The following is a 16751-nucleotide window of genomic DNA, read 5'->3' on the forward strand; positions in this document are numbered from 1 at the left end:
CCTAGGGGGTAAGAAAGCAGACGGCAAAGAAAACAAATCCAAAAGTATTGCTGGGCATAGGTCGGAAGTTCATTTTTCTGCAGGATTTTGAGATTTGGACGTTTAGCTGCATTCTAAATTGGAGTAAAAATTTCAAAGGAAAGAAAATTCCAAACCATTTTTGTTGTTGTTGCTGGTCAATCAAAATGTTTCGATTTTGACATTTTTAAATTTGTATTACAATATATAATGTTAGACACAAATAGTATGTAACACAACATTTAAGAAAACCAGCAAATTGGAGAGACAAGTTTCTGCTGGGAGACAGCCAGTCAGTGCACTAGACTTATCACCTCTAGAAGTCTCAGTGTGGGTCACAAGAACTAATCAGTTTGCTGTTCCCTTGACCTGTTCACCCCCACACGAGCGTCTCACTCCTGATCTATCTTGATGCTCCATTTCAAGGCTCCTCCCACACAGCTCTACCAATGGGTCTCAATCCTGACCCTCAGAATCCTCTACCATCCCAATGTGATTCTTCCAAACTCTACCCTCAGTTCCGAAGTACAGCTTTTCCTGGGGTCTGCACACAAGTCTGCCAATGCCCTTCCAGCCTGCCCAGCAACCACAGTCCTGGGTCTTTCCTGAGCAGAGCCTGCCTCTCATGCCAGACTGCCTGGTATTTCTGGGATAAGGAACTCCTGGCCACCCATGCTGCAGGCATGCATTCACTATTTTGTAGCAATTGGCTCTGAACAGCTTCCGCTGCGATTCCATGCAGCTGCTTTCTCGCTGGTGGCTATGCACCAAACCCTCCGAGAATAGGCAGAAACCTTTTTGTAGCTACAGCGGTGTCCATAACCAGCTCGCGGTCACCGCTTGTGTCTGTAATCTAATTCTGTACGCTCCTTCTACTAGCACAGAATTTACACATGCTTCATCTCCTAACACAGGCTACGGCATCCGGCACCGCAGCAAACAGCCCCATCTGCCTTTTGCCACCACAACCCCGTTCAGTCTGCAAACGCCCCTCCTTTCAGGGACTGGGGCCACACATAGCACTAAAACCCAGCCTGTTCCCAAGTGACTAGGGATTGGAGTGAGATTTTCAGAGCTGACTAAGGGATTCAGACGCACAACTTCCATTCATTTCCATGGGACGAGTATCTAAATCCCTGTGACAAACCTCAGAGCTGACTCTTGGCAGCCTGAGCTGTGGTGGAAGATGGGACTGGAACAGAGACCTGCTGTCTGCAGAGACCTGAGTGGCAGTGAAAGATGAAACTAGAGTTCTGAATAGAGAAGCACCAGTGCTTCCCAGGCTACACTGAATAACGGCACTGGGTTCCCAGCTGTTCAGCTCCTGTGTGCCTATTTCTTTGAATGCCGCTAATCCTCTCTCATCAGCTGAGTTGCAGCACTTTCACCAACTGTTGCATCAGGGCCTGCTCCAAACACTGGAGGGTGTTTACCTGCACATCCCACTCTCCTGGCTTGGGGATGTTTTGAACTGGGCCATCCTGAACGTGGGATTCCCTCGGTTGCCATTTTGAATCTCCGAACTCTGATTCTAACTCATCAGAGCTGTAAATTCTGACTGACCTTCGAAACTGAGCTGCCAACTGGAATCTAGCCCAGGCCAGATATAAATACTGCTTGACAGCAGTTGAGTTGCCTCTGTGATAAGTTGAGGGGTCTCAGCCAGACCAGTTTCAACTGGACAAGTCACAAAACCAAACATTTTAATGGATGCCTTTGTGGGCAGTCTCAGCAGAGGCCAAAGACTGAATGGATCTTGGAGCGGGAACTCCTCCCTTGGCTCTTACCCTAGAAGAAAGTCCCTCCAAGCCCAGGATGAATCTTGCCCTGCTGTTGCCCATGTTAGATTTGTTCTGTAAAAACGTGACATCAGAGCCTGATCTAAAGCCCATTAAAGCCAGTGGGAGACTTTCCACTGATTTCTAGTGGGCTTTAGATCAGACCTCCTGGCCAAGATTTTCAAATCTGATTTGGGGGGGGGCCCAACTGGAATTGGCTTAAAGGGGCCCGGTTTCCCAAGGCCTGGTGCTCAGCATGAGCTGAAAAAATCAGGTGAGCTGATCATCTTAAAAAACAGAGGTCTTCAAAAGCCCTAGTCACTTGGGAACAGCATCTGTCCAAGAAGGTGAGAGGCTTCCCCAGCATGAAATTCACCAAAGTCTTCCGTGAAAAGCATGTCTCTCCAGGTGGCTCTGCTTTTTTTGGTTTGTTGAGCTTTTTCCTCTTGCACCAACTGCTGTGAGATAACAGGAGATATCTCTGCTTAAAGGTTCTCCAATTACAGTTCATGTTGCCTTGCATTAGCAGTGGAAGTTGGAGGCTTAATTACCTCCCATCCTGGCAGAGAAGCTTTATCTCTTCCTTGTGTAGCTATTAGGTAGCATTGCTGCTCGTTGATTTGCTTCAGAGTGCAATCAGCACTCTTGGCCCCATGTAAAGATTAACAAGATGAGCATCATGCAACGACTCAGGACTGGTAAGTACATGCACAGATCAGATTCTCAGCGGTCCAGTCAATGAACTTACTGTACGTGGCCCAGTTACCCTCCACTTTCAATGGCAGTTGACTGGTTCTAATTCCATTCTGTACAGAAAGTAGTGTTGCACACTACCCTAGCTGGGTCATTTTCACAAGGGGTAAGTGCTCAGTAGCTCCATTTGGACATCTAAATAAAGGTCACGTTCTCCAAAGGGTCCAGCACCCAGCAGTCCCATTGTCGCATTCATGGACAGATTTTCAACCAAACCCAGCACCCAATGTGCTGAGCTCTTGTGAAAATCTGGCCTCAGTTGTGGGTGCTGAGCACTTGGAAATCTGACCCTGAGCTCTGGTCCCAAAAGACAGTGCAACTTTATTTGGTATAACCCAAAGCTTGCACTACTTCCAAAAGGGGATTAGGGAGAGGGACAGAGGCACCTACCCAGACATCACTAGGCCAAGACTGCATCTATTCATAATACTGAAGGAGTATCCACCTTACAGACCTCTTTGTCTATACTCCTTCCCTGACACCTCCTGGCCTTCTCCTCTACAGCTCCTGCCATCCGCCTCCCTGAACCCTCTCTGACTGCCCTCCGTCTCTTTTCACCTTCCTTCACTCTAGTCCTATGTAGTGCCTCTTAACCTCTTCCCACATCCTCCAATCTCATTACCTCTTTAAAGCATGTTTTGGAATAGACAGCCCATAGAGAAGATGCTCCACTAAACTAACTTGCACTACTTTACACTGGCCTGGCTAGTGTGTAAGCGCACCACTGCCCTCTATTGTATGGAATCTGAATTGCTCAACTGTGTGTCCCAAGCCCTGTACTGCAAACAGCTGGCGGAGGTTCTTTCTGAGCTCAAGAGGGTGGGCTCTGTGCTTCCTCTGAAGCAGGAAGATCTGTGTCAAGTCTTGGGCAGCTCCCAGTTTGTTAGAGTATCCAGAACTAGCACAAATGTCTGGCCACCACAGTGACACCTCTGTGCTACCCGCAGAGGATCTAAGAGGAAGCCACGCCAGCTGGTCCTGAGGAACGATGAGGTTGACATCCTCCAAAGGAAGTCATCAGAGTTTGTTACTGTGGCAGAGGTTCTGGAGCCATGACTATTCTACGCCACCATCACTGCATTTGGAGGGGTAACCCGGGAGCTGATACAGGCTGCCTGAGGCTGCAGCCCAATTGAGAGAGATGCAAAGCAAGTGAGGGCAAAGCTGGCATGCTCTATTTATACACATTCCCAGCATGCTGAGGTTGGAATTACAGCCTTGGCGGTGGCTCATGGCCAATGCCTTGTTATTTATAAACGTACAGCGCCTTGGAGACAAACAAGGGAGAGGAGACGCCTTTCCAGCAACAAACAGAACTACAAACAAATATCAGGCTCTTTCTGATGCTCCCAAGTGAGTGTAGAGCCTGCCTGCCAGCACATCTTGCCTGGAGCCAAAGAGGATGCATCTGATACCAGGGGAAAGGTTACCATGCATGGCATCTCGCTACCCTACCAAACCCACCAGAGCTTGATAACGCTCTAATCCTCTATGGGTTGCTGGGAAATGGCTGCAAGTGACTGGGGAGGTTCCGTTCAGATAAGAGTCTGGCTGCTTAGTCAGCCCCATGAGGTTCCCTTCTGAGCCTCCCAAGCTCCAGCACAAGCTGGAAAAGCAGTTTCTCTCTCTCTGTGTTCCCACTGCCCTGTCCATCTCATACTAGTAGGAGCCACATGAAGCAGATGTTCTCAGATCTCAAAACCAGGATGGGTCCAGCCTTCTAGGGCAAAGGGTCGGGGCAGATTCTGTGTCTGAACCCTGTCTGCCCATCGCTAACAAGAGTCTGATTTGGGTTGGATGCCAACTCGTTACGATTGTAAAGATTGGGCATGGCCTTGCTGAGATGGTCAGGGAAGCCCGGACTGACCTTACAAGTCAGTGCTGATATTTATCAAATGGCTCCACCTACACTGAGGGCTGGGAACAGTTTCACAGTTGTAGTTAGTTTCACAGGCTGGCACAGCTAGGCGAGCGACGTACAACTGCAGTGGGCACTGGTTCATCCGTTGCTGGCTACGTCTTGTGCATGTAGGAATCAATGGCAGCCGCACTGGAGCTGCCCACACAAGGCCATCACATGGACTGCACAACCCTCACACAGAACCTTCTTAATTCAGTGCAAACCCAGGGAAATGTGGACTATATATCTGCACAGCTGACTGTCCCTTAAGGAGTTTGGGCTGCCCCAGCTCCATAGGGTATCTCTACACTGCAATAAAATATCCATGGCTGGCCCATATCAGCTGACTTGGGCTTGGGCTGCAGGGCTATAATATTGTAGTGTAGATGTCTGGGCTTGGGCTGCAGACCGGACTCTGGGGGAACCCCACAAGGAGGGAGGGTCCCAAAACCCAGAGGTCTACACTGCAATTTTATAGCCCTGCAGCTCAAGGCAGCTGACACAGGCCAGCCGCAGGTGTTTAATTGCAATGTAGATGTGTGCTATATGAGCAGAGATTGATTCTGTCCAGCTTCAGTGCATTGCATAGGGAAGTAGAAGTGGTATCCCCAGGAATGCCGAAATCTGCTCTCCCCAGCTCCAAATTTACTGCACCATCGTGGGAAATGCAAATGACATCCCTCGGCGAGCAGAAACCTCATCTGAGCAGCTCCAGTAGATTCCTGGATGCTCAAGACTTAGCTGGCAATGGATAAGCCAGTGCCCACCACAACCAAAAGGCTAATAGCTTTGGGAACAAACCTGTAGGCAAGTGTTCACTTGTCAGCCTTTCCAACAGCTGTGAGAAAGAGAAAGAGAGAGGGCTGGGTGCACGTTCCAATGGGAACAGCAGGTTCCTAACCCTTCTGCAGGGACAGCGCCGTAGTTAGATGCCATAGACAGAGAGTCTCAGCAGCTAGATAGACAGACAGACAAAGTCATATAGACAGGGGCAGCGGGAGACTCAGATACACTGGGACAAGTCTATCGCTAATGATGTTTTTCCTTGGCCGGTTCTTCCGTGCATCCTTGTAACATCACTCAAGATTTTCCTCTCTCTGATCTCAGATGACACTCTCCTCCAGCCCGCAACACAACAAAAGCGCACAGACCAAACCAACTCAGCTCCCCACGTGCCAACCTCAATGGTCACATCCCCAAACACCCCCTCCCCAAACTGCCTCTGTCACACAACACTCACATTGTCCCGACCCCCAAATTGCTCACCCCAAGGTGCCCCTTATGGCATTCCCGCCAAATCCTCCAACCCCCACAAATCATCCCAAACACACCAAAGGGCCCCAGCATCCAGATAACCCCAACACAGACCACCTAACCCACACATATGCACCTAGATTTATCTTAAGACACATGCACCCCAACATACACACACCCCTGGGAGAGACAGTAAATGCAGGGTTTGCCCTCCTTTTGGTAATCTGATGCCCACATCACAGCTGGCCCTGTGCACTCATGGTGCCTGACACCCAGAAGCCTCTTGGCCTCCATCAGGGGATTTTTATTACACTGCCAACAGCTCTGCTCTGCTGTTTGTCCCCAGTGGGACTGGCTGGGTTGCTGCCTTCCCACCGTAAGACTGGCGCTCACAACATTGACGCCTGCTTCTAGCCCCAAGCCCCAAAACACCCCCAAAACAAACAACACTGAAACGAATCAACCTACACTCCCTCCCGCCCAGTACATTAATAACGGTTTTGAAACAACCACCCTAACCCCAAGCAGAGATTGTTGGGATTTTTATCCCAAAAGGGGAGAAGTGCCAGAGACTCCAGGAAACCCACCAGGGACTTCACTATTGCTATTGATTTTAAGTGGAAAGTGCTCAGATCCCACACTGATGGCTGGCACCACAGAACCCACAGAGAGTCTCTCAGCACCATTAATGCTCAGGCTCCGACTGGCCCGAGAAAGGCCCCCAGAGCAAGTATCACCAAATTCCACAGCTTGGCACAAACGCCAGCTTTGTTCCCGGGATAGGAGAGCAAGTTACGAGGCTGGGCGGGGGTGGGGGAGGAGCAGAGCCAGTTTGAGGGTCACTGGCAGAGCTGTGGAGGGCCCCAGAACTAGAATAACCAGGGGTGCTGCTGATGGGGATTGAGGCACCTGGGCAGTCGGGCGGGTAGGAAATTTTTCAACACTTACTGTAATTGAAAAAGGCCAATTTGTCAAAACCGAAACTTTTCACTGAAGTGGTGCAGGATCAACAAAACTTTTCCCTGGAAGGTTTCTTGGGCCCAGGATGGAATTCCTCATCAAAATGAGAGAGCCCCAGTGATCAGGGCATGCAGCAGGGATGTGGGAACCCAGGTTCAGGTCCTTTGTCTTCCTGATTTGGAGCAGGGACATAACCCTGAGTCTCCACCATCTCAAGTGGGTGCCCTAACCCCCAGGGTATTCTGCGGTGGGGGGGGGGGGTCTCTCCTGCTGGAGCTGTTGCATGTTGCACTGGGTCAGGGCCAGAAAGACTGACTCTATAGCCCAGTGGTAAGGGCACCAAATCAGGGAGAGTAGGGACTTGAACCTGGATCTCTCACATCCCAGGTGAGTGCCTGTCCACCTTGCTTTTCTGGGGTGGGACTCTGGCTATGTCTACACAGCTAAAAAACTTCAGCGTCCAGGTCAACTGACTCAGGCTCGCACTGCTAGGATAAAAATAGCAGTGTAGACATTCAGGTTCGGGCTGGAGCCCAGGCTCTGAAACCCAGCAAGATGGGAGACAGGCTACAGTCCAAGTGGGAATGCTGACATTGCTAATTTAAGCCTCGGGCATGGGCCCCGGGAGTCCAAGTCAGTTGACCCAGGCTCTGAAATTTGCTGCTGTGGGTACTGCTGTGTAGACAAGTTTCTCTCTCTCTGGTTTTTCTAAAGGTCTCAGTTTTGTCCCAGTGTGGAATCAAGCCAAATGCCAAAACCTCAACTTTTTTCACAAAACAAAGTTCTTCTTTTCTAGGGCTGCCAACCCTCCAGCATGGTCCTGAAGTCTCCAGGAATTAAAGATTCATTTTTAATTAAAGGTTACGTCGTGCACAGACACAGAGTGGTGCACATAAACACCCACCCATGCACGCACCCCAGCTATAAACTCAGCCAGAGGATCTGCTCGAGCCATTTCCATTTCAAACGCCAGGAACGAAATCTCCTCTCTAGCTCTCAGCCTGACAGTTAAAAAGAAAATTATTCTTTGTTTTTTTTCTGCCTGCATCCCGCAGGGAAACACAGCTCAGGTGTTGGGCCGCATTTGTCCACAGACAGGTCTCTGCTTTTCAACAGCTTTACAGCTGCAAACAAAAGCAGGTCAAGTGAGCTGCCCAGGCATGTCAGAATCCCATCGCATGTGAACAGGGCTACCAGCTACTCCTCACTGGTAGCTAGGGATGCCTTGGATAGATTAACCCTTTGCAAGGCATGACATTGCCGTGCAAGACCAGCGCTATCCCTTCCTAAGGCCACCAGACAATAAGGAGTCTAAGTAAGCAGACAAGCATGACGTGCCCTCAGGGCTAGAGCAAGGGACTGGGAGTTACAACTCCAGGTGCTATGCTAGGATCTGGAAGGCAGTGTGGGTCTAGCAGATAGAGCAGGGGCACCGGAAACCAGAATTCCTGGGTTCTGTACAGGCTGACTTCAACATCTACTTTGTACTTTCCTAGCATGTTCATGCAATGTTCTCCAAGTGTTTAATTAATTAATCACAGCTATTGGTGAGGTAGGCCGCTATCACTATCTACATTTTACCAAGAGAACAAACAGGCAGAGAGGATAAGCCCAAACTTTTCAAATTCAGTGGCAAAAGATAGGTACCTAAATAAAAATTTAAGTGCCCATGTTTAGCTACCCAAGTTTGAAAATTTGGCCCTAAGGGCCACCCAGCTAGCCCATGGCAGAGCCAGGAATGGAACCTCGGAGTCCTGCTTTCACACTCCCTTACTCTAACCACTAGACCCCACTGCACTCCCTGAGGCAGACATAGCATCCTGCAGTCCTGACTCCCCGTCCTCTGCTGTAAGCACTAGACCTGCACTGCCCTCCATGAGCTAAGGCTAGAACCCAGAAGTCTTGCTTCCCCAGCCCCAGGGCTCTGACACACCATTGTACATTCTCTTCTTTGCCAGGAACATATTTCAAAGTGAAAACACACAAGACAAATGTCGCACACTTTCCTGCACTCCTGCTGCTCTCCCTCCCCTTTCAGTCTAAACTTCGTTTCATGCTGGAAGGGGTCTATAATTTGTGCTCTACAGAGCTACATTCTCTCAGGCACTCTCTCTCAACTCTTTCCTAATGCAGGTTATTTCCCTCTGCGAGTCGGACACATCCACAGCATTTAACTTCTGACAAGTGTCGGGCTTGCAGACCTGCTGACAAAGAACTGCCGTTAATTTGACGCTGCATAGAGCCTGCCCCGTATCATTTATTCATAGACACTGGTGTATTGTATTACTGGTGGATTAAAAGCCACATTCGGAAGTTTCAAACTGACTCATTTGCAAGGAGAGGAGAAGTAGATACAGCTTTACGAGTGCAGGGACTGGACTAGATGACCTCTCAAGGTCCCTTCCAGTTCTATGATTCTATTTTGACACTAACCACCGAGAGCCTGCAGCCATGCGACAGGAAGTGGACCCTCCTCCGATATTAAACAAATTCTTTCCGGGGCCAATCTTCCACTGGGGAGAGCAAGGGGAGTTTTTGCTGTATGAATAATAATGCTCAGAGGGAAGTCCGGAGCACTCTCGATTTGGTTTGTACACAGGGGAACCAAGAGCCTTCACTAAGAGTGGAGACATGGGTGTGGGTTTTTAAAGCAAGAGCTCATCTCTGAGTGGTATTTAAATGGTGCCCATTGCTGTAGCATTTGAGCAGTGAGCACCACACAGGTTTTCATGGGGTTATCCCCACAGCACCCCCATGAGGCAACGTAGTGCTTTATCCCCATTCTACAGCTGGGAGACTGAGGCCGTGTGGACACGTCTACCCTGCGTTTTAAAACCCGCCGCAGAGAGTCTCAGAGCCTGGGTCTACAGACTCTGGTTCGCATTACAACACTAAAAATGAAGTCAGGCTGGGCTTCAGAGCCCAAGCTATACAGCTCTATTTAGCGCCGTAGCATGAGACCGAGTCTGTAGTCCTGGGCTCTAAGACTCACTGCCGCGGGTTTTAAAATGCAGTGTAGACATACCCAGACCGGCTAAGTCTATGGTAAGTCAGTGGCAGGGCAGGGAATTGACCACGGGTGCCCAGGGTCCCAAGCTAACACCCTAATCATCAGGCTGTCTTCCTTCTCCCTACACCCACCTGCCACTGAAAGACAGCTCCCCTACACCCCAATCCTCCAGGCACAAAGCATCGAATGAGGACCCCTTGTTACCTACTACGTCTTACTATTTATATTACTGCAATGACTAAGAGCCTGAACAGAGCTCCAGGCCCCAGCATGCTAGGCACTGTACAAACACACAATCAGAGACAGCCCCAGGCCCAAAATGCTCACAGTGTATATAGACAAGACAGAGAAAGGGTGGGAGGGGAACGGGAGGCCCAGCGAGGGGAAGTGACCAGCCCAAGATCTCACAGCAGGTCACTGGCTGAGTTGGTGAATAGAACCCAGATCTTTGGACTCCCACTCCCTGGCCTTAACCGCTAGAGTCTAGACGGTACTTCCCCTCAAGACTGGGCTTGTTAGTAGTGCTAGTGAAATAAAAACCAACAGGGAAAACTGTCTTTCCCTGGTTTGTCAAAATTCAAAATGTAATGAGGAAGGCGGTCACACACAGAAATACATCAATCAGCTCCCCGCATAGAGCAGATTCCGTAAAACCCTCTTTAGCTCTGGGCGCTAAATTCCCCGGCGCTTCCAACAAGCCAATGACATTAGACAAAGACTTAAGACAAATTCCTAAGTACAGTTGTAGCCGTTCCCCATGGAAGGTCGGATGGCGTGATGATGAGACCGGTGTAAATACCTAGAAAGGTTAGGCCGGGGTAGACTAGGCAGACAGAGAGACAGATTAAACATGCCAGTAGACAGAGGAAGGAATCTGAGCAGCTGTGACAGAACATCACTGCCAAGGCGATGATTGAACCAGCAGAGGGGACACCTCTAAGCATCCAAGTCTTTGGATAAGGAATAAAGCTCCTCTCCAGCAGCAGACAGAGCCTGGACTACACAATCAAGCCTGAGTTCTTCTAGTATCCCACCAATGTATAATGGAACACTCAGTCCGCAGGCTGTACCACTGTATACCGAGTGGCTATACCTCAGTACAGGATCCCCCAGACACCAATCAGCAATCAGCGGAAATGCTGCAGCCATCAGGGATTGTTTACAACACCACACACTCATCCAACAGCAAGAGGGGTGACCAAGAAGGATCTGAGTTAATCTCTTAAATCACAGGCTCCTGTGAGTTAAAACCAGCAAAGGGAATCCACAGCGGATGGACTACATAGCAAGGTAGCTACTGTGGAACATGGAAGCACCATGTCATGACAAGCATGTCAGAGACTAGAGTTGCACCGCCCTGGTCTAAGGGCATGCCGGGTCCCTGGAGTCACTGAGTCCATGGAACCGTGCACCAATTCACACCAGCACACAATCTGACCCAAACTCAGTAGTTTAAAAACCTAGAAGAGAGCCAACCAGCCAAATGCAGCATGGAGCCATAGAACAACCAAACAACCAGAACCAGCATAAACCCAGCTGCCAGCAGCTAACCAGCTCTGCCAGAGCATAGTGCAGAAGAGACCACTGCAAACCTGTACACAGACCAACCGCACACCCCAGCACTGCAAGGGAGCCAGAGGAGGCCACACAATCACTGCATCATTGTATTGATGCGGTGCTGTGACTGTTCTCTGCCTCCCTCCACACTCCAGCACAACATCCCCTCTGCCCACTCTTTAGCTTGGCGTGTGCAGGTGGGAGGTGAGAAGTGTTGTGAATGGAAGAGGAGGCTTCTCTTACCCCGCCTCCAATATCCTGGCTCCTTGGAGGGACCGGGAAGGATCCAGGTTTGTTAGGAGACCAGGCAGATGGAAAAGTATTTGCCATCAGGCCTTTGGACCCCACCAGCTCTGCAGGGAATGCCCCATGAGGGTCTGTGGGGCATCCCTGTCCTAGTCTCCCCATCATGCCATGCAGGTAGAGAACCATGAACAAAGCGTGCACGTGTACATGGCGGGGGAGGGAGGGAGGACAATTCTTACCGGCAGAGATGGTCCGTCCGGCACATGTTCCGCAGATCCAGGCAGTTGGGCTTCTCCTTGTCCTCGTAGGAGCAGCTGGGGACTATGGTCTGCCGGCGGCGCTCGGCACAGGCCGGGTCCTTGCAGGAGCAGAAGAGCAGCCGGTAGGTGTATTCGCTGGGCACCCGGTCGAAGAACTGGCGCAGGGCCTTGTGGCACTTGCGGCGGTTGCAGTGCTCGGTGGCCGAGATCTCCTTGCTGCAGGTGGAGATGTAAGCTGAGCGCAGCCTCTTGCAGTTGTCATTCAGGTTGCAGGCTTTGGCTGCATCTAGGCAGTGGTTACTTTTGGAGTTGGTGGCAGGATCCATTCCTGTCCAAGCAGAGAGAGGGAGAGGGAGAGGGGATGGGCGTTACTCAGAGGGATGGCAGAGTGACTGATGCTGCTGACATCCCCCGAGACTAGAGGTGAAGAGGAGAGGGTGTATGTAACTAGGGGGTCCAGGACAGGGTGGCCACAGCTACAGCATTCTGGCCTGCCCCCGCACCAAGACACAGCTGCAGTGTCCAGGCACACACCGCGCTGTGCCTATTACACTACGAATGGGATAGGCATCACCAGAACCCAGCTGAGCCACTCATTCAACGCAGCAGTCATCAGCCACGTTCCTGCCAGCCGGGATGCCACACAGCAGTGTGGCAACCGCATGTGGTGAGGCACCGAGCTGGTTATTTGGCAACGCTTCCTTCCATTTAAAATACATACCTTGAAGAGACACCTCTGCATTGCAGGTACCTGTGGCAAGGACAAGAGGAGGGCAGCTGCTAGGGTGCCATAAGGGGTGAGGGGTGGGGAAGACAATGGTCCAGCTAGGAATTTATGGCCGTTTTTAGGTTTCCTGGGTGCTTTGCTCCCCCCTCTCCCAGCATATTCTTTCACTAATGCCGCTGTAATTACAGCTTGGCTCATTCCCAATCAAAGCCTGAACACAGAAGATATTTGCTTTTAAAAAAAAGTGTCTGTATATAGACATAGGAGCATAGCACAAATTGGTACAATTCCTACAAAAACCATGTGAAAATGCAGCAGTGGCAATGGCTCACTGCCTAGCTACTGGGTAAATAAACCCCCGGGGAGAGTGTGGGATGCTGGCATCGCTGCACAGCGAGAGGCATGTGGTGAATGACATGGTAGTTGGTGCTACTTTATGATCTCTGTGTAAGCCACTGCAGCCTGACCCAGAGGTGCTGGGCCAGCTGCTACTAGCAGGGGGTCACCTCAAGTAACAGGGCAAAATTCTCCCTTTCGGCCAGAAGTGAGATGCAAGGACCTCGCCTGTGTTATTTACCTAGGGGTGAATTGCACCGTTCATGCAAAGAAGAGGGGATGACAATCCGGTGCCCTGCACTGGGCGCAGTCAATCCCACCAGTAAAGCGTGGGTGTAAAGTGCTACCACACTGGTAGCATTTTGCACAGACAGTGGACTGGTGACTGATCACAAGAGGAACCTGGTTCCTATTTACACTAAGGCCCCAGGCTCCTTTACGCTGCCTAAGCCGTGTCAATAAGAATGCAAAGGCAGGCTCAGCGGAGCATCGAGGTCAGGGTGTCTCGCACAGAGAACTGATTTCCAAGGATGAATAGATGCTTGGAACCCACTTCTCCAGAGAGGGTAGCCCTTAGGAGGGTACAAGTCTGCCAACAGGTACAGATTTTACCCTTCATCCACCAGCAAGGTGCCCCAGTTGAGCAAATGGAGCTTGGGAAGACGAGAGCATGGTCCATCTGATTGGTCACGCACTGTAGCAAACCATCTGCCCCTCACAGACCCATCCACCAAGGCAGCACCCTGGAGGCCTAACCCAGACCCTCCGAGCCAGCCTGTCGCTGGAACTCCAGACTGAGGGCAAAGATACAGGTATACTAGGTACACTATATTCTAAGTCCTGCCCCATGCGCAGCGGGTGACCTCTTGTGGTCCCTTCCAGACCTCTGCTTCTATGATTCTATGAGCAGCTGCAGGGTTCATTGTTGTGGGCAGCTCAAACCCAGAGCCATTTCCTGTTCTCTGCCGAGGAAACACCAGGAGGTTGGGGCATTTTTTTTAAAGTGTGTTAATACTTAGGAAAACATATTTGCCAACTTGGCACAGGACCCCTCTCTGCCCCCATCTGCTGGCAAACTCTAGCCCTCAGCATCACAAAGGGCCAGACCCAGAGCAACCACCACTCCCCCAGTGACTTCAATGAGAGTCACAGGAGCTCAGAGCCCCTTAGCCAGGCGCTCTCAGGCATCTGAGTCAGAAAACATGGGCACTGTCACCCAACTGAGACCTTGGCGTATTCACCCTGCGATTCGCATGACCAATTCCTGTTAGGAGGGTCACAGACAGCTGCCACCAGATCAGTGTGTATATCTGCAGCCAGAACAGGACCTGTATTCACCACGAATTTCCCTAAGGTCTGCTCAGACTAGAGGTATGCAGCTGGCATGGAAGGGGTTAACCTGAGCCAGGCGAGAAGCAGCAGGGGGATCAGAACTCATCAAATAATATTCAGTGCATAATTTATGCCATGAATTTGCACTATTTTTCCAGTCCATTATTCAATGAATAGGGATTAATTATTTGCCCAGCTCTAGAACAGAATCACCTCCTGTGATGGGCCCGGTCCCGGCCAGCTAGCACCTTCCCCTCTGGTTCCCCCAGGGGGCCGTGTGACCCCTGCCCATAGACCCAGTGTATACTCAGTGCTTCTGCAGCGAAACAGCTACATGGGTGCAACCCCTCCAGTAGGGGTGCCCAGCCCTGGCGCAAGACAGGGCTGGCTCTGGGGAGGCATATCTGGAGTAAACCACTCCAGCACCAGCCCTTTCTTTTTTTTTTTTGCCTGCATTAGGCACTTGCACTAGTATTGTCCCATGGACGCGGACAGCCCCTAGTCTAGCCAAGCCAAGAGCACTGAGCTAGAGACCCAGCAGGGCCGCTTGCAGCCCGGCAGGGCCAGGGAGAAGGGGAGCGGTTAAGTGAAGAGAGCTGCCGGAGAAGCGGAAATGCAGGCCTGCCAAGTGCACAGCTGGATGTGCAGCATCTGCTCCCGAAATCCCAGCAATCAGCAAAAACAAAAACCAAACACAGACATATACAAACACACACACCCTGGAGAAGGAACATGGGCTGAAATTTTTGTCAAAAGGATGAATTGCCCAAGGAGAGCGGGGTGCTATTTTAAAGTCATCTGACTGCATCAGTAATTTCTGCCCTAATTTCCCCTCCCCCGCAAACCAGCCAGGATCCTGGATTCGCCCATTGTTCCCCAGTTTCCACTGGCAGAGACAGACGGCAGCATCCAGGAGGGTTTCCTAACAGAAATATTTGCAAAGCCCTGGTAATTAGCAAATGGCAAGCAGCTACCTAGGTGTGAAACCTTGGCTTTGTTTTTTCCGCTCCCTGCTTTGTTCCATCAGTGCTCACAGGCCCCACCAAGAGCTCCCCCACAGCCAGCCCTCCTAAGCTGTAGCCTACCGAAGCAGCTGTTAAGAGAATCAGACGGCTTCTAAAGCCATCTCTGCAACTGAGGCATTTCAGGCCTTCCAACACCTCTCCCTGCAGCACCGCCTGCTGAGAAAGGCCCAAACTGGAATGACTGGGTGTTTCCCGACAGCCAGACCACCTGCACCATTCCCTGCTGCGCCTCCTGTTCAGGAAGGCTAGAACTGGGGTATCTGTGATCGCACTCGCAGCTGGCTCTGATGTGCCATGTCGCACACCCTCCTTGAAAAGGAAAGGGACAGAAGCAGCTACAATCCCCGCACCCCCAACGCATGCACAGCCAGCTATTTATCCCACACCCTTCCCCAGCAGTGGCTTGGGGAGTGTTCTCTGCTGGGACAGTTGCTTGCCAAGCTCTAGACAAGTGCTAAGTACTAACACAGTATATACGCTAAAAACCTGCCCTGCAAAATACACTACAGAGCACAGAGTTTGCCCAGATTCCTGTCTTCCCAAGCTACATACGTTCTACCTTGCAACTTCCCCTTCCCTAGATACCACAGTGAGGAGCAATAGACAGATGATAAGCAGGCAGACATGCCTGGGGGCAGCACGTATGGTGGTAGACACATGGCAGTTGTTTCTCTCCAGCTCCCAGGGCCTTTTTTCACCTTGTCCCGCACTCGCTGAGCATTTGATCTGAGATCTGGTTTAGACCAGAAGGCACTGGTGCAGCTGGATCATGCTGACTCCGGCCGACCCTCCTCAGAGCCCTCAGAATACTTAACAGAGCAGAGCGTGCAGCATTCTGATGCACTGGCATACATGTGGGATCGATGCACAGTGCTGGCTTAATGTATAATCCTCGTGAGCATCTGCTTCTGTCCTGCCTGAGACCTGCAGGGACCTGGATGCATTTTAATAGAGCCTGTACTTGGAAAAGCACAGTTTCTGGGGAGCTCATTAATAAGGTAGAAGCATTAACATTTCCTGAGGCAGAAAGGCAATGGGGTCTGTGAAGCTGGGGTTTCTGAGGGAGCTCTGGGAGAGTGGCAACTCCAGTCCCCTCCAACTCCCCGAGCTTATCCCAACCCTCACAACAGGTAGGACAGGGCCCAGGGCCCTCCAGGGACAGGAGATGATCCAGAGACTTCCAGGGCACCTGCAACCCCTGTGTATGCTGCCCACTGTGCACAGATCAGGGATACAAGAGCTCGAGCCTGCATCAGGGTCTCCAGGACAGAAGTTAGGTGCTTAGCAGTACCCCAGATCCATCTCCCTCCCCATCAGCCCCTGTACAAAGAGGCTTCATAGAATCTCCAGGACAGGGGGGTCCAGGAGAATTTTGAGGCAAAATACTGGTACAAAGTCTGAGTCTCGAATGAGTCGCTGCTAACGTCCCTTAATGCCATCGGAAGCCATGCCTGCTCTCCCTGGGTCTGCCTTTGGCTCTTGGGACAGATGTGTCATTATTCACACTTTTGCCAAAAGCCAGACGCTGCTAGCACACAAAACGAATGAACGTTCACCACCAACTTGCGGCCTGAGCTCAGAGCGCCACCTTGTCC

At 51.0% G+C, this 16751-nt stretch overlaps 1 protein-coding gene across 3 annotated transcripts in view; it reads right to left on the minus strand.

Moving 5' to 3' along the window:
* The window catches only part of GFRA2 (GDNF family receptor alpha 2), a 96374-nt gene that overhangs the window by 42853 nt on the left and 36770 nt on the right, over nt 1–16751 (minus strand). For all 3 annotated transcript variants that reach the window (XM_084615215.1, XM_084615214.1, XM_084615216.1), the window contains exon 4: nt 11716–12064. In XM_084615215.1, the coding sequence (XP_084471341.1) occupies nt 11716–12064 (349 nt within the window). The remainder of the gene's footprint in view (nt 1–11715; nt 12065–16751) is intronic.

Source organism: Lepidochelys olivacea (assembly GCF_965140295.1).
Source record: "Lepidochelys olivacea isolate rLepOli2 genome assembly, chromosome: 26".
Taxonomy (NCBI): domain Eukaryota; kingdom Metazoa; phylum Chordata; order Testudines; family Cheloniidae; genus Lepidochelys; species Lepidochelys olivacea.